Raw genomic sequence first — 24,570 nt, forward strand, 5'->3', positions numbered from 1 at the left:
TAACCCTTGTGCTTGGTACAGTCCCTGGTACTGTTGAATGGCTGGATTAATTAATTTATTATCGCAGAGCCTTGAAGGATATGATGAAATGGTAGATTTTAAGTGCAAGTGGGAGCCCTGAAAAAAAATTAAACTATTAAGCTGTTAAGTTGATTTCAGTGGCTTGTTGTTTGTAGCCCCTTCTATAATAATGGGAATTCTTCCATGGAACTGTCAGGTATGTTCATATAATCATCCTTAATTTACATATAATGTGAAATCATAAGAAGTATAGTGACTTCTTCTAAAGCACTGTGGTTTGCTGATTTTCTGGGATCTGTAAGTCAATGTGGCTTTTCTTTATGTTTTTTAAATCAAATTTTGGAAAATTTCAGCCATTATTTCTTGAAATATATTTTTCTCTGTCCCATTCTTACTCTCTTCTCCTTTGGGACTTTCAATTACATGTATATTGGACTATCTGATGTTGACCCACAGGTTCCTGATGCACAGTTAATTTTCCTGCAGTCTTTTTTCCTCTCAGTTCTTTCTTCGTTTTTTTCAAAGTTTCATTTATTTAAGTAATTGCTGTACCCAACGTGAGGCTCAGACTCACCACCCCAAGATCCAGAGTTGCATACCCTTCTGACTAAGCCAGCCAGGTGCCCCACTCTCTCAGTTCTTTAGATTGGATGATTTATATATATATATTTTTAAAGATTTATTTATTTATTTATTTGACAGAGAGAGACACAGCGAGAGAGGGAACACAAGCAGAGGGGTGGAAGAGGGAGAAGCAGGCCTCCCGCCGAGCAGGGAGCCTGATGCGGGGCTCGATCCCAGGACCCTGAGATCATGACCTGAGCCGAAGGCAGACACTTAACGACTGAGCCACCCAGCCGCCCCTGGATGATTTATATTGATGTCTTCAAGTTCACTGACTCTTCTCCTATCTCTAATCTTCTTTTAAAAGCCCATCCATTTCTTTTTTTCAGTTCTGGAATTTCTTTCTTTCTTTTTTTTTTCTTAATGATTTCAGTTTTCTGCTGAGATTCTCTGTGTATACCTTTCTATATACCATATATATTAAAAGTAAAGTCTTTGAACATATTTCCCTTAAATTTTTAAAACATGTTTATACTAGTTGCTTTATTTCATCTGTTAATTCCAACATCCGGGCCCATCTTGGGGTCAGTTTCTGGTGACTGCTTTCTGACTTGTATACTGGACATGGTGGATAGTATGTTAGAAAGATTTGAGTTCTGTTATCTTCATATGAGAAATGTTGATATGTTTTTTTTTTTTTCTAATAATTCATTTACTGACATATCACCTACAGCTCGTTTAGGTTTGGTCTTATGCTTTGTTAGACTGTCTCTGTGGAGAGCTTAAGGTGTTTCCCGAGTGTGTCTAATTTGGCAGGACTCTCACCTCCCAACCTCTGCCCCCTTCCCCATCTTGCAGGGCTTATTTTAGGCTTCATTAGAGTAGATCTAGAGTAGGTGTTACTCTCAGATATGGTTTTTACTCCCAGGGCTCGGTCTTTTGGGTATTTTAGCTGGATGCCCAAAGTGTTAATGAGGTATCTTATTGTTTCACCCCTGTGACTGACCAGAACTCCTAGGATTTCCATTGTCCTCAGCACTGTTTGAGCTCTAGTTATCTCTGTTCCATTCTTTTTTTTTCTTTTAAGTTTTTATTTATTTATTTGAGAGAGAGAGTGAGAGAGAGTACAAGCGGGGAAGAGGGAGAAGCAGGCTCCCTGTCAAGCAGGGAGCCTGACGGGGCTCGATCCCAGGACTCTGGGATCATGACCTGAGCCAAAGGCAGACGTTTAACCTGAAGACTGAGCCACCTAGGCTCCCCTTATTCCATTCTTAATCCTTTAGCAGTTCTCCAGTAAGCTTCGTCTTGCCTTTGGCATGTGCAGCCCAGACTCAGGCAAGGATTCTTAGAGAACTTCCACACCAGGACCTCTCTGCACAGATCTCTTTTCTCTGGGGCCTTCCACCACAGATGTCAACTACTTAAACTCTAATCTCTGCTTCCTTAGTGGACTACTATCCGCTGCTTGGGCTGTTTCCTTTCTTGGAGTACCTTTTCCTCAACCTTACCCTTGCCCTGCTTGGACTTTAGCTCAAAGCACCATAATTAATAAATGTTGCCTGGCAGAGAGCTGAGGTGGTCACGGGGCTTACCTCATGTGTTTCCCTTCTCTCGGGAATCACAATGTTCCACCTATTTAATGCCGGAAAAAGTTGCCTTACATATTTGTTCACTTGTGCAATAATTGATGGTGGGAAGGCTAGTTTAGTTCTAGTTATGTTGTCCTATCCAGAAGTCTAATTCTGAAGCCTGTTTAGTTTGGAAAGGGGATGTGTTCTTAAAAAGTGAAAATTTTACTTCTTTTTAAACGATTTTTTCCCCCATTCATCCAGACAATGATTATTTATTTCCTGTCTTCTGTCTGCATTTGGCACAAAGCATACAAGCAGAAGGAGGCACAGTTTCTTTCCTCAAGGAGCATACTTTCTTAGTGGATTAAGAGGCCAGCAAACAGGAAGTTCAAGTCTGGTTCTTTTCTCTTTTTTTAAAATAAACTTGTATTGAAGCATAACACACATTCATATCATACGGCACCCCGCCTCCTCAATTTGGTAACTTGTTATATAAGGAAAAATAAATTAATCCACCTTTTCCAAAGGAGAGGCTTTTGGTAGTAGATGTAAGCTCTAAGTACACTTTTCTGAACCATTGTTTCTTATTAACCGTTAAATTTGCTTTATATTTAAATAATTAGTGAGAGCTATAAAAATGCTGTTTATCTGCTCATGTATTGGTTTCACTGTTTTGCCATTGGGAAATGTTTTCACTAGAGATGCAGATATCATATATCTTAATGTATTTATGATGTTAAAAACAATTTTTCTGTCTCTCTACTATAGTGTATTTAATAATCAAAACAAATTTTTTCGACTTTCATTTTTATAAGGTCAGCCTAACTCATGAAAAACAAACATCTTTACCCTGCTTCAGATATCACTGCTGACAGCCTGATAATCTTCAACTCAGGGTCTGGCTATAGAATGATTTTTGCCAGCAATCACTGATAATGATGTATGAATTTGATATGAAACAGATTTTCTTCCTTTTCTCTTATGACCTCCACCCAAAATTAGATTGATTTTAAATTGATGATAGAAAAAATAGCTTGAAAAGCTGTTGTTTTTTTCTTTGGTAAAATGCCCTTGAACGTTAACTTAGAAATAAGATATGTTAAACTTCTATTACAGCGGTGCTATCTCAACCGTGGTGGTTTCTGAACCACCACATTTCTGAAACCTCCCTGAATAAGAGAATTCTTGACTATAGAACTTCTGACAGTCCTTATGGGGGAACTAAGCTTTGGTATAAATTCAGTATACAAAATTAATAGAATATCAGTGACATGTTATTTATCTTCGATAATGAGTACATGTATCATTTCTTGTTTTCTACTTCTAAATATTTTATCTTTCCTATTGTTTTATGTATGCTAGCATTTTTCATGTGTGGCCCTTCATTTAAAAGTCTAGTGCCTTTCTAATTTTTGACTGAGAGTTGTTGATTTTCACTTCCTACCTGCAACTATAGTAGAAGGAATAAATATATAAAATAAATAAAATAAAAAATACTTGTTTTTCAAACCTCCTTTCTCATTACCAAGCACATGAAGTCAGACCTTCTTATACACATCTGTCCTCTTTCTAATAGATAACTGATATTTCCCCAGACTTATAATTCCAAGAAGTCATCACAGTAACCTCACACCTACATCATTCACAGTGTACCTGATTTGCTAATGGTGTATTTGTGTGTGTATTTACTTCAGTAAGTACTATATACCTCTGTTCTCGTGTTCCGTTTTTTTTTCATTAACTCCTCCAGAACCAGTGCCACCTTCAATGCACAGTTTTGTGGTAGATAACATTCTGGGAAGTTTGGTCCCACTTGTGTGTTGTATCAATTTAGTAACATCATACTTATGTTCTTCCTCACAAAGTAGGATTTACAAATTGTTATATTTACCTGATATCAGGCGACACCTATCTTGGGCTCATGTTAAATTAGATACGTAAAAGAAAGTAGAATAATTTGGTGAAATTTGTAAAAAGGGTAAGGGATTTTTAGGTATCTACGGGCATGCGAACTCTTCTTTAAAGGATCTATGTTAGCAGCATCTTGGGAGCTGTTAGTTTCAGTTACTGTAGTTAAGTCATATGCAGTTCTTTAATAATACCCTTTAGGTTACCTGGAGTCTCCTTTTCAAATAAGCCGAGTTTTACCATATTTTCATTGATTGATACAAAAACGTCATTTTAACAATGATTGTTGTCTATGATGGCAGAAAATATCTACGATGCAAAACTTGCAGTGTTGCTTTTTTGGGTTGTCAGTGACTATTGTCATTTGTGGTCAGATGGTAATAATAGAAACCTTTCAATCCTTTCGAGACTGTTTCTTCAGCCTGGTGCTGTTTCTTCTCACTTGTTCACCCCTGTCTCTCTCCCAATTGCATTTTTAACACCACAGAAACATTGTCTTCATTAGCAGAGGGAATAAATGTTTGCCTCTTGTTTCCATTTCCTCTGTATCTTTTGAATAGGATTGAAAATAATTTTGAACAGATAGGATAGTATATGTTAATAGGTCTGGGCTAAGACAATTGTGATGAATGTTTTGGGATTTCATAGGGAGTATGTGTTTTGATTTCTTGATAGGAATGATCAGAGCATTGTGAGTTCCAGGGTGAATAAGTGATGAGAACATCTCCAAAGTGTCCATTCCTACAAACATGCCTTTGTACTGACAATAATTGTTTTTGACTGCTGTATTACAGCTGTTGAAAATGGACAGATAGATGTGTTAAGGCTGTTGCTTCGACATGGAGCAAATGTCAATGGATCCCATTCTATGTGTGGATGGAACGCTTTGCACCAGGCTACTTTTCAGGTAACCTCTGAATTTATTATTTCATTTCCATGTAAATTATGTGTTTTACCCTTTTAAAATGACAGTTCTATACAGTTTTTTCTTCCTACTTGCCTGTGATTTATGATGGTTAGTGCAGTACAGAGAAGGCAGTCTAAATGCTAATGATCATTCTGAAGAAGCCAGCTGCTCTGGTAGTTCCAGCAGCTTTGGGCTTCAGGGTTTATCTAAGTTTTTCATATGTTGATAGCAGAGTTAAGAGACCATCAGAATATTTGGGATATGAATTGATAAGGAGCAATGGCTTATTTTATTTATAGCAGTGTGTTTAGAAACTGGTAACTCCTTAGTGCTTGGGCTAGCAAACTAGTTTTGCAGGCTTTAAAAGGATTATGATTCTTAGAGATCAGTGTTTCATCTGTTTATGTTTAATGGGCTAGCTAAAGGTATAGAATAATCTGATTGTTTAATACTTCCTTCTCATTGAACAGTACACTTAAAAAAGTTTTCCTTTAGTGAGGATGAAAAAACCCCAAAATACAACAATAAGAAAAGAGATACCTTCTATTCTCTTTGTTTTTTCCTATTTAAAATGTGAATCTGTGCTTTAGGAAAATGCTGAGATCATAAAATTGCTTCTTAAAAAAGGGGCAAACAAGGAATGCCAGGATGACTTTGGAATCACACCTTTATTTGTGGCTGCTCAGTATGGCAAGCTAGAAAGCTTGAACATACTTATTTCATCGGGTAAGATTAATCCATTAGCCTTTGCATTGTTAAGATCTTGAGTTTTAACTGTGTTATCTTCCTAGGAAGTATAATTCTTGACCAGATATAAATCAGGTTGTGAAATTTATGGTTTTATGTTAGTGGTAAATAAGAGTACATGCAAGTTGATTTATAAGCCTGGTTACTAACTGTCTATTACTAACATAGTGTGATGCACAGCTACTAATTTATCTGAAGAGGAACATAATGATCTATCACTAAAGCAGTTTTATTGGCAAGTTGAATGATGGGTCTGTTCTTGCTTATGGGGACCTGAGCAGTTCCAACTTTCTAGGGCAAGAGACTATATAAGCTTAATTAATTTATTAGATAGCTATTTTGTATATTAAGCCTTTGAGTTGTATGTTTTGATAAATTGTGTGATTATTTAAATGGGTTTATTTGAAAGCATGTTTACACTTTATTATGTTAATAACAACATAAACCTGCTAAAGGTTTCTCTGTGACAATTATTATACATTCAGCATTTCTGGAGAAGATGGTGTTGAGGTGACATTCTTATGCTGTGTGACATTTCTGTGACCAGAAATGCTTGTTATATAAGGGCTTTTAAATTCCTCCAAACACTGTGTATGGACTCACAGTACTAACCTGATGAAGCATGGATAGTTAAGAGCCAAAGGGAAATATATCAGATTGCCACCAGGTAAAAAAAAAAAATTTTTTTTAAATACCTAGGCTTTTTGTTTATGTCTATAATACTTAGGTTTTTAATAAATTACCTCCAGGAGGCGCCTGGGTGACTCAGTTGGTTAAGCGTCTTGACTCTTGATCTCAGCTCAGGTCTTGATCTCAGGGTCATGAGATCAAGTGCTGTGTTGCAGATGTGGAGCCTACTTAAAAAAAAAAAAATGTTACCTCCAAGTATACAAAACAAAGTTTATTTAGACAGCACAGCATATATTTTCTTATTTCTGCTTTCTCCTTACAAACCTTCAAATGCTCAAGTTGAAGTATGGAGCAAAGAAAATATTAAGTGCCAAATTAAGATATCTGTTACAAATATTGAGTCTGTAAATCTTAGAGTTGAGAGGAAATCTCCAAAATCACTTATTTAAACATGTATTTTTTTAGATTGAGAATCCCAGGCCCTGAGTGTTTAAGTGCCTTGCCAAAGGTCTAGAAAATATTTACTGGCAGAATCAGGGCTTCGAAGCAGGTCTTCTCATGTGTGACCTCTCTTGCTCTTTTATGTTGTACCTTCCTGAGGCTGTCCTAATTCATCTTATGGCTTCCAGTCCTGTAAGTTCCAGTTATTAGTGTGTAACTAATATTTAGAGTAAAATGGGTTATGGGGCCGCCTGGGTGGCTCAGTCGGTTATGTGTCTGCCTTTGGCTCATGTCATGATCCCAGGGTTCTGGGATCGAGCCCTGCGTCAGGCTCCTTGCTTGGTGGGGAGCCTGCTTCTCCCTCTCCCTCTGCCTGCCGCTCTGCCTACCTGTGCTCTCTCTCTATCAAATAAATAAAATCTTTAAAAAAAAAAGAATAAAATGGATTAAACTGCACCTTAATGACTATTTCCTCATGCCTAGTCTCCCAGAATGCTAAGCACCTGTTCTGTTTTGCTTTGTTCTTAAATGCTAGGCACCTGTTTTGCTTTGCTTTGTTCCTTTTTCCCCCTCTCCTCTCTGAATAGTTATGAACAGCAAATTGGAAAGGTATGTAGCTATGTTTATAATGTAGCTATATATGTTTCTAACTTATTAAAATGATTTTCCTTTCAGTGAATTATCTTGTCATTTTTCTGATTTCTCTACCTGTAGTTTTATGGGGTCTGGTTCCTTATTCTTTTTGATATTTTGAAATTATCAATCAAAATGAAATACTGCTTAAAAAGGAAAGTTAAGTAGATTTCTTTTCTCAACTTAGTCTTTTCTCAGTGATTAGTGTTCCCTTCTTTCTGAGGCTGACTGTAGATGAAGCATCCACCTTGTATAAGTCAAGAACATTCTACTTGCCTGGATGTGTTGAGTGTCCAGTTGGAGTTTCTGAAGTTCCATGCACCCTTACTATTAACTTACTATTTGTGTTTTGCTTAGTTTTTGCCTAAGTCGGGGCTGTGGTTTATTCCAGGTGCATTTATGGAACATCCTTCCAAAGAGGTAGTTTTTTTTCCTTGTGATGAAGATGACTTTTCCACTGAGACATATTCCAGAAATTTAAAAATTCTTACAGTCATGTAGTAACACCATACTTAGCATACTTAACACACTATTTGTCAATGAGAAAAATTGGGGGATATTTTAAAACCTTCACAAAAAGTGAGGTCACTTTCCGCTTCTTTACATCTTGATGCACTGGCATTTAAATAATTGATTAGTTTTTGTTCTTTAAAAAAAATCAGCTCAGAAACCCATTTAAATAGACATTTTCCCTTTCATTATAAGGTTTTATCGTGCAGTGGTCATGAAGAAAAGGGACTTAATGAAGAGTATGGTCAACATTAGCTTTTTTTTTTTTTAAAGATTTTATTTATTTATTTGTCAGAGAGAGAGAGAGAGAGAGTAAGCACAGGCAGGGGGAGCGGCAGGCAGAGGGAGAACCAGGCACCACTGAACAAGGAGCCCAGTGAAGAACTCGATCCCAGGGCGCTGAGATCATGACCTGAGCTGAAGGCAGACACTTAACAGACTGAGCCACCCAGGCATCCCTAGTTTTTTTTTCATAAATCTCAGCCTGAATTGATTAATGGCATCTATAAATTCTTATGATTTAGGTTTTTCTTATATTTTTCTGTAATAATCAGACATTCCATATTTGTTGGTTTGCATTTTTCATTTTTCAGTGATTACTTATTGGGCCCACAGAGTGCTTGCTGGAGGACAGATTGGAATGAAATGAATCCTTCACTGAATAAGATTTTTGTTTTAGCTTAAAAATGAATTCTAAAGTACTAATCACTTGTTTCCTTGTTAACATAAAAGCGGAAACAATTTAAATGATTACCAACAAATGGGGAAAATCAGTATGTTTATACAACAATATCCACTGGGGTTGGAAAAACTATTGTACTATAAAGCCCTTTTAAGACAGCTGTTTTGAAATTTATGTTAATCATCACCTTTTTTTCCCCTGTAAATTAGGATTGTCTGTTAAATGTTGTATTTTGTATTAGGTGCAAATGTCAATTGTCAAGCATTGGACAAAGCTACTCCCTTGTTCATTGCTGCTCAAGAGGGCCACACAGAATGTGTGGAGCTTTTGTTATCCAGTGGGGCAGATCCTGATCTTTACTGTAATGAGGACACTTGGCAGTTACCTATTCATGCAGCTGCACAAATGGGCCATACAAAGTAAGTATTAAAACAGAAAATAAAAATGGTCTCATAATCAAAAAGTAATAAGGAATAAATCTTCTGGGCCAGACCCTTCATCTCTAGGCAGAATCCTTGGTATTCCCTTCTTTGCCAACCTACTATATGACTAGATCCATTCCCATATCTGTCCCATGCCATCCCGAGCTCCTCTTAGTCTTGCACTTTCCTCGTGTGAGCAGAGTGGCTAGAGACAGAATTCTGGGGCATCCTCAGGGTGTTTAAGTCTTTCCTCTGATTTCTCAAGTTGTGGCCATGCTCTTCTGCTCTGCTCTGGTTTTATCCCAGGTGTCTTTAGTTAGCAATCTGATGACCTTATTCAACTTATTTTTGATACCTCCCTGACCCCAGAAAGCTTTTGAATTTGTGACTCCTTTTGGGTCGAGTCTTTCTTTTGTGTGGGCTGGGTAGTTCTCCCCATCTTGAACTCTTTGGCTAGACTTCTCTTTATCTAATCTCAAGTCCAGCTTGGTACTTTTCCCTGCTTGTTACTCTTCTTCCTTGGCCAAAAGTTCTTATGAAATATTTGCTATTTTCTGGAGAGAGGAAGACTTAGAGAAAGTTGGAACTCCCTGAAATTGGGGGTTCCAGGAATCTTAGAAGCTAATAACCTGGTTATACCTATGAGAATATGGTAGCCCATCTTAACATAAATTAGCAGTGAATAGTATTAAAAAATATATGTTTGAAGTCTTTAGAGTTGTAATTCTAAAATAATAGTTTTATAGTTGTTGTTACTATTATTTAATTTAAAAAGTAGTATTGAAATTGCCATTACTGGGGCGCCTGGGTGGCTCAGTCGTTAAGCGTCTGCCTTCGGCTCAGGTCATGATCCCAGGGTCCTGGGATCGAGTCCCATATCGGGCTCCCTGCTACGCGGGAAGCCTGCTTCTCCCTCTCCTACTCCGCCTGCTTGTGTTCCTGCTCTCACTATGTCTCTCTCTGTCAAATAAATAAATAAAATCTTTAAAAAAAAAAAAAAAAAAGAAATTGCCATTACTTTAGTGTGATTACACGGTAGGAAAACAAATTCTGTAATTTGGTTATTATGCCACTAGGTGGCATGGTATTTTACTATTTCCTCAAAGGTATTTTATGTATTTTTGCATCTTTTATAATTTTTCCAACCCATTTTTAAAAGTTAAACATATTTATTAAGGGACATTAAACAGGTTATTTATTTTAACAGAATACTTAGGTTTTAAGATCTGGTATTTTTCTCAAAATTCTTGATTGTATATTTAAACATAAGTGTTAGGTACAGTTATACTGGGAGCAGGGCGCCTGGGTGGCTCATTTGGTTAAGCGGCTGCCTTTGGCTCAGGTCATGATCCCAGGGTCCTGGGATCGAGTCCTGCATTGGGCTCCCTGCTCAGCGGGGAGCCTGCCTCTCCCTTTCTCTCTGTCCCTCCCCCTGCTTGTGCACTCTCTCTCTCTCTCTCTCAAATAAATAATAAAATAAAATAAAAAAACCACAATTATACTGGGAGCTTTAAATTGATACCAAAACCCTATTGGGATTTGTCCTCAATTTTGGGAATTCTGTTTGTCATTACAATTTCCTCCATAAACTACTTCTAATGTAACCCTTTCTGTGGGTTTAAGTTCTACTTAAATGTTAACATCTTAAGCCTACCTTACAAAAGGAAAGTAGCTTTGGAGTAGCCCTGCCTTTCTTTTCCCAGAAAGAGGGGGGATTTCATGGCTGGCCTTATCTCTACAGTTTTATTTTTAATTTTAGAAGAATAGACTAGTTCTTTCTTTCCAGCTGAATCTGGAGGTAAGTTTACAAATAATCTAAGAACTTAGGTTTTAATGATTTTCTTTAGAAGTTCCTCTACTTAGCAACCAGTTTCTTTATAAATCTGCCTTAGTGTTTAAAGAGCTTATATTCTTTTCAGAGAATAGAATATTTTAGCAGAAATTCTTATTTCTTGGGGTACCTGGATGGCTCAGTCGGTTAAGCATCTGCTTTCGGCTCAGGTCATGATCTTAGGGTCCTGGGATGGAGCTCCACATTGGGCTCCCTGTTAGCAGGGTGTCTGCTTCTCCCTCTCCTTCTGCTCCTCTTCCTCCCCTTGCTTGTGCCCAATCCCTCCTCCCCACCTTGCTTGCTCACTTGCTTGTTCTCTCTCTCAGATAAATAAATAAAATCTTAAAAAAAAAAAAAAGAAATTCTTGGGGCGCCTAGGTGGCTCAGTCATTAAGCATCTGCCTTTGGCTCAGGTCATGATTTCAGGGTCCTGGGATCAAGCCCCGCATCGGGCTGCCTGCTCAGCGGGAAGTCTGCTTCTCCCTCTCCCTCTTCTTCTCCCCCTGCTTGTGCTCTCTCTGTCAAATAAATAAATAAAGTCTTTTAAAAAAGAAAAGAAATTCTTATTTCTTCCTCATGAAAATACTACTCATTTCATGACACTCACCATCCTTAAAAATTCTTATTAATTAGAAAAATAAGACTTTAGTTTATTAAAAAAGGGGAAGTTTATTTAAAAAAAGGGAAATTATTTATTTTCTTGATATAAGTTTATATCTGGTGTAATGAAGTTTTAAATTATTAGATGCTAAAATATCTAATAGAAAATTTGAATTCGGGGGGAGTAGGGTGATGGGGGTGGCAAAGTGAATAGTGAAAAAATAAGGATAACCTGTTCCCTATTTACTTATGGTCATATTATTTAAGTCTGTTTTAGATAATATAGTAAGGACCTTTGTATAAAGCAACAATAGTAAGGGTAACATTTTGGAGTGTACAGCCTGTAATAATTTAATGTGGGTAGGAGACAGAAAGACTTTAAATCAGTCAGGTGACTCTTAAAATATGTGCTGTTGAAATGTTGCCTGCACTCATGTACGTATAAAAACATTAAATGCTCCGGAATTTGTGTGGTTACAGAATCTTGGATTTGTTAATACCACTTACCAACCGGGTTTGTGACACTGGGCCAGACAAAGTGAGTCCCGTTTACTCAGCAGTGTTTGGAGGGCATGAAGAGTGCCTAGAAATGTTACTCCAGCATGGCTACAGCCCAGATGCCCAGATGTGCCTTGTCTTTGGATTCAGTTCTCCCATGTGTATGGCTTTCCAAAAGGAGTATGTATATTTGCTGTATTTTTATTCTTTTTTGCTATATGGAGATGTATTTCCAAGTGATTTTCTTTTATGGTGAGACTTATTATCTCATAGTACTAAATTGTTGACTTAACAAACAAATAACCCTCAATGATGTACCTTGTTCCATCAAAGTGCAGTAAAAATGAAGTGATAATGCAAGATTTTTTTCTCTTCTCTTTTTGGATCTGGATTATATTTTCATTGTGGCCACTTTAGAGAATACTTTCAGTGTATTAAAGTAAACGCAGGGTGGGGCGCCTGGCTGGCTCACTTGGTGGAACATGCAACTCTCGATCTCAGGGTTGTGGGTTTAAGCCTGACATTGGGTGTAGAAACTACTTAAAAATAAAATATTAAAAAAAAATAAAGTAAATGCCGGAGTTCTCTGCTAATTCTTGGTTTTCAAAACAATTCAAAAATTAAAACATTCAGTTATATGATGAATAAGGCCTGAGGATCTAATGTATAACATGATGACTATAGTTGATAACACTGTATTGTATAATTGAAATTTGCTAAAAAAAGAAAATGGTAAATATGCGATGTGATGGATGTGTTAATTCTGTGGGGGGAAATCCTTTCACAGTGTGTATATTTATGGGATTATGTTGTATGTTTTTAAATAACTGAAAATCTTATTTGTCAATTATACTTTAGTAGAGCTGGGGGATGAAAAAAGAATTCAAAATGACTTTATCAAGTAAGGCATTGATTGTGTTTCAGCTATTTTACCATTTGAAATTTATAAGACTTGTTCTTAGCCTAAAAATGAAACTTTAGTTTTGTAAATATTATTGTACTTTTAATGTATTCAGTATGTGGCATTTCTTTATGTGAGTCAGAGTAATTAAAAAGTCTTAAAATATTTGTTCTGCTAATCTTCTATGATCCTGTGAAGTAGAATAAATGAAGAATTACTGCTGTTTTATTAGCTTCTGGCCAGTCCTTGTCTATAAGACTCCTAAGGTTTTTAAAATAGATAGTAAGAATAAGGCCATGTGCAAGAAAAACCGTACTGAGTAATATGTAGGGTCCATCCATTAATGGAATAAGTTGTGCAGATAGACACTCTTGTTTTTATTGGTACAGAAGAGGTTGTAGGCATACCCCAAATGTCATTGGCTCTCTTGAATTCACTGTTAGGGACAGCTCTCCACTATTTAATTGAAAGCTTTTCAGTCTGCCATTTTTTAACATTTCTGTGTAAAATAGTAGTTCATTTTATTTATTCAGAATGCAAGCTTCCAAGTATATATTGTAGTCTGAATATTTGGGGATTTGGTGAATCTGAGTATCTGGGACCTACTCGATGCATTACTTCCATGATTTCATAGTAGTTTGTTGTGTACTCCTTCAAGTTTTCTTTCTAAACACTTCTAGTTTTTCTTCAGTAAGGCTGCATTGATGGCTTTAGTTGTTTCAGTTGTCTTTCTTTATATGTATCTAACTCTATTGTATTTTATTATTAGGTCAGAATTGAACTTTAAAAAATATTATATTAGAACATAGTGGTTTTAGATAGTTTGTGTATGTATTTGTCCAATATGATAGTCTTTTCTGGCCTTCGTTTTATCTTTTGGAGGAAGAGCAGCTAAGCTCATGCCTCATCAGCTTCTAAGTATAGTTTGAATTAAACCATATGACACTGTGCCCTGTTAACCCTGAAACACCTTAAAATTAAGTTTTTAGGGCCTGAATAATCAGGTAAATTGAACCTTATGGGACAGAGAGTGTGAGGGGAATTCTGGAGAAGAGAGAGCTGGAAGAGGGCACCCTCTAATTCTCTCTATGCATGTGCATACGTCCCAAGGTCACTCCAGGCTTTGAGTGACAGGCTCAGATTGCTGAAAACAAAATTTAAACTGTCACCCAAGTCTCAGAGTAACCCCTGAGTGGCACATTTGATGGGACCAGACCCAAAATAGCCAACAAAGACTTTAAGAACTGAATTGACATTGCAACTACAGCCTGTAGAAGGTGAAACAGAAATTGCAGTCTGAACTAACTAGGTTATATGCCTGCTAAAAAAAAAACAAGCAAAAGTCAGTATTCTTCAAAGGATTAATACAGGACACAGGATACAGAACCTACACAACAATCACATCACAACATCTAGGATATAGTCTAAAATTACTTGACATGTGAGGAACAGTAAACTATGCCCAGTTCTCAAGGGAAAAGAATTAACAGGTGTCAAACCCGAGATAATTCTGCTTTTGGAAGTATCAGGTAATTGAAAGCAGCTATTTAAGGTAAACACACTTGCAATAAATGGAAAAGTAGAAATTCTCAATTGAGAAATAAAAACTGTAAAGGAGGAACCATGTGGAGATTTTATAACTGGAAAATATAGTATCTGAAATGAAAATTTCTCTGCGTGGGCTCCGTAGCAGAATGGAACTGACAGAGGAAGGAGTCCGTTAACTTGAAGATAAACCAATAGAAATTATCCAAAGAGAAGAACAGAGAGAAAAGATTGGGGGAAATAAAAAAGGACGGAGCCTCAGTGTCCTGAGGGACAGTATCAACACGTTGACATTCATGTCATTAGAGTCCAGAAGGAGAGGAGAAGGAGATTGTTGCACGAAAATTATATGAACTCATAATGGCCAAAAGCTTCCCAACATTGGATAAAAGATACACATTTATAGATTTAGGAAGTTCAGTGAACTGATACAGGATAAAACCCCCCCCCCCAAAAAAAAAGGATGCTCAAAAATAATCAAACTGCTGAAAACGGAAAGTAAAGAAGCAGCAGTGTGCTGTTCGGTGGTCCTTGGTCACAGACTTGAGCTACTCTTGGAAATTTTGCTCTGGGAAATGACCCTATAGACCACAATTGAAATCTGGTTTGGTGGCTTTAAAAGGGCTTATCAGCTTTTTTTTCTCCCTTGTGGGAACTTGTAATTGGACCAAATGTGTTCTTAATTAGTAAGGTAGGTTTTTTTAGTGAGAAAAGTCATTGGAAGATATTACTTGTTAGCCTATAGGGGAAAAGCTTAAAACATCAAAATACCTGTTTTACGAGGGTACATTCTCCTACTCTTTGTACTTGACTTTTCATTTGTTTGCCAGGGACCCATGGCAATAGACTTAATTTTGAGACATCTTTGCTATTATTACCTACTTTGTGGGTAATTTAAATGAAGGGGAAACCTTTTGCAAGGGACTAAATCTAAGCGATGGTAGCATTATAATCACATATGCTCACATTTAATGTGTGTATATAAAGGAGTTGACTTAAGTATAGTACATTGTACAATTTTTGGCACATAGTAAAGAAACACCAAGGTTAATTTTCTTCTCCCTGCCATCTTCCTTTTATCTAGAAAACAATATCAATTAAATTTTAATCTCTGTACTACATTTATATTAGCTAATTAATGTCTGCTATTAGTTTACATGTCAGTCACTGTTCATGCAATGTGAGAATCATTTGATTATTTTGGAATTCCATAAAAAGCTTTGCTGATCAAGCAAGAAAAGTGTCATTCTCCCAGTAGGTTTTGTTTTAGTGTATCAAGAGAGTAACATAGCCAAGTGTCTGGGGGAAAAAAAGTCAAAATAGAAGAATTTGTTAATTTTTTGTTGTTTCTTTCAGTAAGTATGCATTTTAAAATTTGGATTCTCAGGGGCACCTGGCTGGCTCAGTTGGAAGAGGGTGTTACTCTTGATCCTCGGGGTCGTGAGCTCAAGCCCCACATTGGGTGTAGAGATTACTTAAAAATAAAATCTTAAAAAAAAAAAGATTTGGATCTCTATAGTCACACACTTAAAAATTAATTAAAATTGCCATTTAAAAAGCAAGGATAATTGAATATAACTTTCATTTAAAAATAACTATTATGTGGTTTTGTTCCATAATGAAACAGTATATGAATTTTCTTTACTCCATTTACCAACTATTAATAAGAATTTGAGTTCATTTGGAAGACTGTTTTCCGAAATTAATTATTATTAGATATTAAAATTTTCAGAGATTGGTAAGAGATAATGAGATAGGTTTAGTAGTGTAAGTTTTGAAATTTTATTTTTATAGCAACCATATGTTCTTATAATAATGTTAGTTTGATTTTTGCATTTGTGTGTTTTTTGGTAGTTTTGGCATTTCTCTGAGATCTAGAAGTTTAGTATTTGTGGCCCTTCTTGCACTTTTGGCCTATTGAGTTTCAGTAAACTTTCGTCTGCTTTTATGAATGGTATAATGAATATCGAAAGGTGATGAAAATAATAAATATAAATAATGGCTCTGGGTTTTAAGTTTTCCCTTCTTTATTGTTTTATGTTTTATTCAGCCATGTTAACTTTTTAGCTCAGGATTCTAAAACATTTTTGTTCTGTATCCCTTTGAGAGGATAAGCTTCCATTTGAAGCAATGATCTTTAGCTCTTCTCACCACTACGAGGAATGATGGAAAGGTGTCTCCTCTGCCACTGTACAAAAAGCAGTCTTGTCCTTTGGGGCTAAAAAGTTAACAGCTGCAGTGACATGAAAGCATCTTTCAAAAGCACAGTTAAGTAATTCAACTCAAATGAGAAAATATAAGAAAAAGACTCCTTTAACTGGAATGGGTGAAGGAGGAGGGAAGCTGACACATTTCAGTACAGTTTGAACAAATGTTATTGCCTTTTATAGATGACCGTAGAACACGATCATGGCTTAACTGACTTGATTTTGTCTTTCTAATTGATACTGATCATTGTTATCACATAGTTTTATAGAAATCATGTCCACTCTCATCATCATACCACACATGGGTACACCTGACAGGACCTAATGTCTTCATTTTGTTTTCAACTGTTAGCTGAGAGCCATTCAGTAAAATTTACTATATGACCTTTTGATAACTCAGCTAATAAGTTGGTTAGATATTTTGTTGGCTCATTGGACATAAAATACTCAAGATGTTTGCCTGTTTCTTTTTTCTTTCTTTCTTTCTTTTTTTTTTTTTAAGATTTTATTTATTTATTTGACAAAGAGTGACACAGCGAGAGAGGGAACACAAGCAGGGAGAGTAGGAGAGGGAGAGAAGCAGGCCTCCCGCCGAGCAGGGAGCCCGATAAGGGGCTCGATCCCAGGACCCCGGGACCATGACCTGAGTCGAAGGCAGACGCCCAATGACTGAGCCATCCAGGCGCCCCTATTTGCCTGTTTCTATTTGTTTAAAATAAGTCTTGTTAACATGTTGAATTTCCTTTTACTGTGATTCTGGTATCGAGGGTACTGTTTCTGTACACATTTTTGAATTTCAAAGAGCAGAATGATAAAAAAGGTACAACCCTAAAAATAAAGCCTAGACATTGTTTTTTTAGTTTTTAAACTTCTCCTCCTAGTATCTGTTGATTTCCACTGTTTTATAACATGCATTCTCTTAATGTGTCACAATTAGCTCTTGATATTCATGTTAAATAAGAAGGACTATTTCTTTTTAATTCATATGCTCTTTGAGAGTTTTCTAGTTCTTCATTGGGGCTTGAGAGAGAATTTGTTTTAAGTGTTAAGGGAATTACATGCATATGTCCATGTAATTTATATTTTAACCAAAGGTTATCTAAGCCCTAGGGTCTGTTGTTGCTCAATGATATGTGATAATCAAACTAGACAAAAGAAAGGTTTTTAAAGGCAGAGAGAGAGCATTAAAAAAAAGGAGACAGGAACTTACTATCAAGAAATGCGTTGCTTAGGCAGCGTTGCCCTCCTAAGGGGATGGAAGGGTCCATCAGTAAATTTTCCAGTATTGACCAGGAAATTCCATGTTGACTGATTAAAGGTCACATTCCTTAGGGAGCTGAAACTGCAGTTAGGTTAGGTTTTAAGTCTTGGTTTACTGACTTGGGGGCCTTAAGCCAGATGATGCCATGTGGGGCCCGTATTTTTCTTTTTAACAGATCCATTTCTTTAATTTTAAATATATTTCTTCTGGGGGAATTTCTTCTGGGTGGCTCAGTTAGTTAAGTGTCTGACTCTTGATCTCGACTCAGGTTATGGTCTCAGGGTTGTGAGATCAAGCCCCACATTGGGCTTTGCACTCTGCAGGGAGTCTACATCTGCCCTAGATTCTTTTCCTCTCCCTCTCCCTCTGTTCTTCCCTCCTGCTCTCATGCTTTCTCTCTAATAAATAAATTCATCTTTTTTTTTGTTTGTTTAAAGATACTTCTTCTGAAAAAAAAAGAAAAAAAAGAAAGAAAAGGTATTTCTTCTGAGATGTGTCCGGAGATTGAAGAAGACATTTTGGCATTTAATTTGAAAATGTAACTAGGATACTTTATTTATTATTTTTTTCTAGCATACTTTTAAAAAATAAATTCATCCTATAGTTCTCTCTTTTCTGACCTCAGTGTATACCATATGGGATTTCTCAAATATTTTCATTATGGAGCCTTTGTCATATGGATCGTTTTCAGGGTCTAGTGTTCCTTGGAACATACTTTAGGAAACAAAGGTCTGGCCTTAAAATATTCCTCAATTTCATTTGACTATTTCATGAAGCAGTTTTCATAATAGAGGAACGATATTTCATATATTTGCTGTGTCATATTCACTGGTAGATTTTGGTTTGATATACCAGTTCTGCCAGTCACCAGTTCCGTGGCTAAGCTTCACAGTTTTTGTGTCTAGAATGGAGATAATAGTAGAACTTACTTTTTAGGGTTGTGAGGATTAAGGCAAATCTTCCATGGAACACATTTAACATAGTGCCTGGTACAGAATAAATACTCATTAAAGTTTGTTATTATAAGGAATTATATGTGTGTATGTTCCTCCCGCATTTTAGAGGTGAATGGTTTACCTTTTGGCCTTGTTCTTCAGATTTTCTTAGCAGGAGCCACATGTCTGGGTGCTGTCTTAAAATTTTAATAAGAAAGCCACTAATTGTTTTGTAGTTTTTTCTAAACAGAAAATGGCTAGAGAGCCCATCTGTAGCACTTACTCTAATAGCTTGCATTTAGGGCTCTCATTTACCTTTGTATTCTGTAGCAGAAGTATGTTTCAAGAGCTAAATCATTAAGAGCTAAAGTATCTGTGGTTAGGTTGTTGATGGCTTCAGAGCGCTTGAGGGAAGAATTCAACCAGTCCCTGAATTGCACATGTAAACACTCATGCCTTGAAAACTGCCAGGCTTCTTGAGAATTCTATATCACATTTCTAGTGAGGCAGTTTCTCATAGTTTACCTGCATATTTATTGGAACTTGTTCAACAGTCCATGTGTAGCTTGTCTGTTCTATAGTGGAATCAGCAAGTAATAACTGCAGGCAAAATAATGAGAGCCTAGTCAAATGAGGTCGAAGTGGTTGAAATAAATTGGTGATAACTGTTTAGAACCACCAGTCAGAAGTATATCCTTTAGCATTTTTTTTTTGCAGTGCAAGACTGCTGGCAACAAATCTCTCAGCTTTCCTGTATCTGAAAAGAACCAGAGGAAAAAATACATAAATATACGGCTGTTTTCAAGAACAGTAATATGAATGATGGACTTCTAATCAGGAACAAATAGCAAGATGGTAGACAGGCAAAAAGGTTTTAATTTTTATAAAGATATTTTAGAGGGGTGCCTGGGTGGCAGAGTTGGTTGAGCATCCCACTCTTGGTTTCAGCTCAGGGCTGTGAGATTGCAGGGTCGTGAGATCCAGCCACGTGTCGGGCTTCGCCTGCGAGCGTAGAGTCCACTTAAGACTCTCTCAACTTCTCCCTCTGCCACCCCCCACCAACGCAATCTCTCTTTCTTCTTATCTCTCTCTCAAATAAATATTTTTTAAAAAGAAATTTTAGAATTACTGATTTTTCTTTTCTTTTTTAAAAGACTTATTTATTTATTTGAGAGAGAGAAAGACCACAGTGGGGAGGGACAGAGGGAGAGGGAGTCCCAAACAGACTCACAGACTCACACTGATGCAGAGAGCGCAATGCTGCGTCTCCACTAGGGGCTCAATCTCAGGACCCTGAGATCACTACCTGAGCTGAAACCAAGAGTCAGATGCTCAACCGACTCTGCCACCCAGATGCCCCTCAATATTCCTTTTCTAATTGCTATGTAAATAACTAAGAGTAAAGCAAATACTGTTTAAGGTTTTAACTAAAGAAAAGCATGAATTGGAGATTAAAGAACATAGATTTAGAAAAATAGACGTGGATTAGGTAACAGTTTACGTATGTATTGGGTTTCTTAACTGCTTTGAAACTTTGATTTCAAACTGAATACTTAAGTCCTCATAAGTAGTTGGTTTCACATGACAGTGGATTAAACATTTTATATTTGCTTTCTCTATAATTTTTATGCCTTTATTTTACTTAGATTCCATGATATTGTGATTAATGAAATATTTTTTAAATTTATAGCTGTTTAAAATAGAATTAATGCCAGTTTCAAAGGGAGAATGATTTTTGTTGTTGTTGTTTTTATTTATTTACTTAAAGAGAGAAGAGTAAGAGGGAGGGAGGGAGAGAGAGAGTACAGAAGGAGAGGGAGAAGCAGACTCCCTGCTGAGCAGAGAGCCGGTGTGGTGCGGGGCTGTGGTGCGGGGCTCGATCCCAGGACCCTGAGATCATGACTTGAGCTGAAGGCAGATGCTTAACTGACTGAGCCACCCAGGTACCCTGGGAGAATGATTTTATTATGTATTTTCTTCCTAGTTGTGTACATAGTAAACATACTTGTTTACTGAGCTTTGTTACAGTTAAACTTACAGCATAAACAGTTTTTAAAATGTGGTCACAGGGCCATCATAATTGCAGTTTTTGATGACTATATCATATTTTGTACTTATCCACTCCTCTTGTTAAACAGGTAATTTCTTTCTTTCTAAAGTCTGTTATAGATAATACTATTGTTATTGTTGTACAGATAGGATATAATTTCTTTTTGATTTTGTCTTGGATAAATTCCCAAGATTTATGCTTATTGTATTCTATTCTAGTTATTTATTTTTTAAAGTAGGCTCCACACCCAACATGGGGCTTGAACTCATGACCCTGAGGTCAAAAGTTGCATGCTCCACTGACTGAGCCAGCCAGGCACCCCCTATTATGTTTTAATTTAATTATATGTTTTATTTTATTTTAATTAATTAATTTTAATTAATTTAATTAATGGTAACTTATTTTACATATAATTTTACTTTACAAATACTTGTATAGTGTTAGTTTTGTGTGCCTGAAAGGTGAAGTAACTGGTACAGAGTCCCATAGATAATAAGTAGCTGAGCAGGCTAGCTCCAGAGATTGTGCCCCTTATAACTTTGCTGTGATATCTCTTTTGATACATCTTGCCAATTAGCTCTCAGGTTACACTTATTTTCAGTCAGTTTAACCACAACTTACCAGTATTGGATGATACATTAAAAAAATAAAATTAACCAGTTTAATAGATATAAAATGATATACTTCTATTCTGTAAAAGTATTTGATAAAGAAGATTAATTTAAAAATATAAAGCTGTAAGTTAAATTTTTGTTCATAAAAAAACTTTTCTTGTTTTTACCATTATAAACTTAAAAATAAAAGGGAAATTGACTAAGACTCTTGCTAAAGGAAATGGTATCTTGGAAATTCCTAGAATGAGTCCTCTGTTTTTAGGGACTGATGACACTGTTAATTAACTTTGCTTCCAAGTATTTTGTTGTAGATACTTAATTGTACAAAAATACCACAGTTTGAGAAGAGTTTTCTATTTGTCAATGATAATTTTTAAAAATTATCTACTTAAGCTAAATGTTTTAAATTCTAAGTGCACTACCTGTTCATAGTTGAAAATTAAAAACCATGCGAGAGGGTGTAAATTAAACAGTAAAATACTCCCTTTCCCCTAGTACCTTAGTCTCAATTCACTAGACACATGAGGGGGTGCAGGATGAGAGGCCCCAAAATGTATCATTTGACATAAAGATTATTTTGAGTTAAAAGTAATAAAAATCCAGCAGATGCAAGAAAAGCTCTCTGCCTCCCCCATAACTGCCTAACTTTACATTGGAAAGGGGAGCCTGCAACGGGGGAGGAGTACTATTATCAGAGACTTCCCGTTACCTAAGGAACTCGTCTGCATAATAGGACAACCTTGTTTTTCGAAACCCCTCATTTCACCTTCCTGCTAATGAGCTCTCTCCCCTTCGTATCCTCAGGCCCTGTCCCTCTCCTTAGCTCATATAAGCGTCATGTTGCCTCTTTGTCTTTGGAATTTCATGTCTATGTGGATTCTCCATACTTAACGCCTATTAAATTTGATTTTCTCTTGTTAATCTGTCTCATGTCAGTTTGATTCTAAGTCCAACTAGAAGGACCATAGGGCAGAGGAAGTTCTTCCTCCCTGACACATGTCACAGGATTCCTCTATCCCATCTGCCATTTATTTTCCGGGTGTAGGTACTATTAACTATTTGTAAGAATTTTTTTTGTATAAAAGTCTAACTTCTCTTTTCTTTCTTTCTTTCTTTCTTTCTTTCTTGTGGTGGAGCTGTGAATTTTTTGGAATTGTGAATATTCTTTTGAAATATGGAGCCCAACTAAATGAACTTCATTTGGCATACTGCCTGAAGTATGAGAAGTTTTCAGTATTTCGCTACTTTTTGAAGAAAGGTTGTCCACTGGCACCGTGGAACCATATTTCTGAATTTATAAGTCATGCGATTAAAGCACAGACAAAATATAAGGAATGGCTGCCATCTCTCCTGCTCGCTGGATTTGACCCACTGAATCTGCTATGCAGCTCATGGTAAGAAATCCTACCATAGTGAAACTTTTCCTTTTTGAGTGAATATACTACCTTCAATTTCCCCCAATTTCTTAAGATTCCCATGTTGGGAGAAGGGCTTGTGTGTGTGTGTGTGTGTTTGCACATGATGGCTAGGTTGGGGTGACGGAGTTGGGGGCTGCTAATAGTGAGCTTGAATGTAAGAGTCCTAATAAAAGGTAAGGGGTGACTGGAAGGGAGTAGGGGAGGATGGATTTTTGGAGAGGGCTATTTTTTCTACTTAGGCCATCTCTCATGCTCTTAAAAATGCCTGTGACAAAATGGTTGTAGCTGCTTTGGAGATGTCTTTTTTTTTTTTTAAAGATTTTATTTATTTATTTGACAGAGAGAGACACAGCGAGAGAGGGAACACAAGCAGGGGGAGTGGGAGAGGGAGAAGCAGGCTTCCGGCGGAGCAGGGAGCCCAATGAGGGGCTCTATCCCAGGACCCAGGGATCATGACCTGAGCTGAAGGCGGACGCTTAACCGACTGAGCCACCCAGGCGCCCCTGCTTTGGAGATTTCTGTTGTCCCTTAGTCTACTAGAGTCAATACTCTTGTCCTATAGCATCTTGTTTATTTGAACTTGGTCTCCCTTAATAAATACTAATTTCTAAAGTAGCTGATGATATATGAAAGTTGAGTCAGGATTTTTCTTGGGCAAGAAGAGGACATTGTTTCTGCCAGCCTCCAGCTTCTGCAAAAGTTTTAAGTGTCTAGATAGAACTGAGAAGGTAATTGTAGCAATGAAAGAACTCTGTTGGCCTGATAAGTCAAATGAGAAAATAGAATGAAAGTCTCCAGGAAAATGGAGGACCAAGGGTATTATATAAAATTTCAATGAAACATCTAGATGGCTTCATTTTTGTGCTTCAAAAACTAGCATTCACTAAAATAATGTTTAGTCAAATACTAGATTTTGCATTTCAGCAGAAAAGTGCTTTAAAGATACCTTGTTATTTGAGTTTTTTGTTAGAAAAGAGATTCTCTTTGGGGTTCGTGCAGGGACCGTTAGTGTTCCCTACTTGTATGTTTAGTTTGCACTTCTGGGGACTCCCATCTTTCCCTTGGTGGCTTCTCTATCTGCATATGATGAACAGGTCTGTATTTGGCAGGATCCCAGTATCCCACCTTTTTATTACATCTGAAAATATATAGAATTCAGGAATTTTTACTAAGTAGAGGTTTTATGCTTAGGGCTGTCATCCCTTTTGATACTAAGTGTTTCAGATATGTGGTTTGTAAGGAAAAACTGCTTTCTGGTAGGTTGTTTGAGGAACATAGAAGTAAAAACAAAGTTGAGATACACGTTCTGATTCCCATTTTACTTTTTTGTTTCTAGCTTTACAACAGGTTGAGTACCTAATTGTATTTACTCCTTTCCCCACTAGCTAATATCCAGTCGTTTGTCAGATACTCATTGTTGTAATTCTCTCTATATCTTTTCAGTAAAATTTCATAGAAATCCATTGTGTTTTTTAGATAATTGAATGAAATATAAAGATTATTGACAATTCATTGAGGATCACTGATCTTTTTTTTTTTTTTTTTAAAGATTTTATTTATTTGACAGAGAGAGACACAGCGAGAGAGGGAACACAAGCAGGGGGAGTGGGAGAGGGAGAAGCAGGCTCCCCGCTGAGTAAGGAGCCCGATGCGGGGCTCGATCCCAGGACCCTG

At 36.7% G+C, this 24,570-nt stretch overlaps 1 protein-coding gene across 2 annotated transcripts in view; it reads left to right on the forward strand.

Annotated features, from left to right (window-relative positions):
* ASB3 (ankyrin repeat and SOCS box containing 3) overlaps positions 1-24,570 on the forward strand; it is a 162,335-nt gene that overhangs the window by 116,135 nt on the left and 21,630 nt on the right. For both annotated transcript variants that reach the window (XM_078056563.1, XM_078056564.1), the window contains 5 exons: positions 4,859-4,971; positions 5,562-5,697; positions 8,856-9,033; positions 11,948-12,145; positions 22,615-22,872. In XM_078056563.1, coding sequence (XP_077912689.1) covers positions 4,859-4,971; positions 5,562-5,697; positions 8,856-9,033; positions 11,948-12,145; positions 22,615-22,872 — 883 coding nt within the window. The remainder of the gene's footprint in view (positions 1-4,858; positions 4,972-5,561; positions 5,698-8,855; positions 9,034-11,947; positions 12,146-22,614; positions 22,873-24,570) is intronic.

This window comes from Halichoerus grypus, chromosome 10, assembly GCF_964656455.1.
Source record: "Halichoerus grypus chromosome 10, mHalGry1.hap1.1, whole genome shotgun sequence".
In the NCBI taxonomy this organism is placed as follows: Eukaryota; Metazoa; Chordata; class Mammalia; order Carnivora; family Phocidae; genus Halichoerus; species Halichoerus grypus.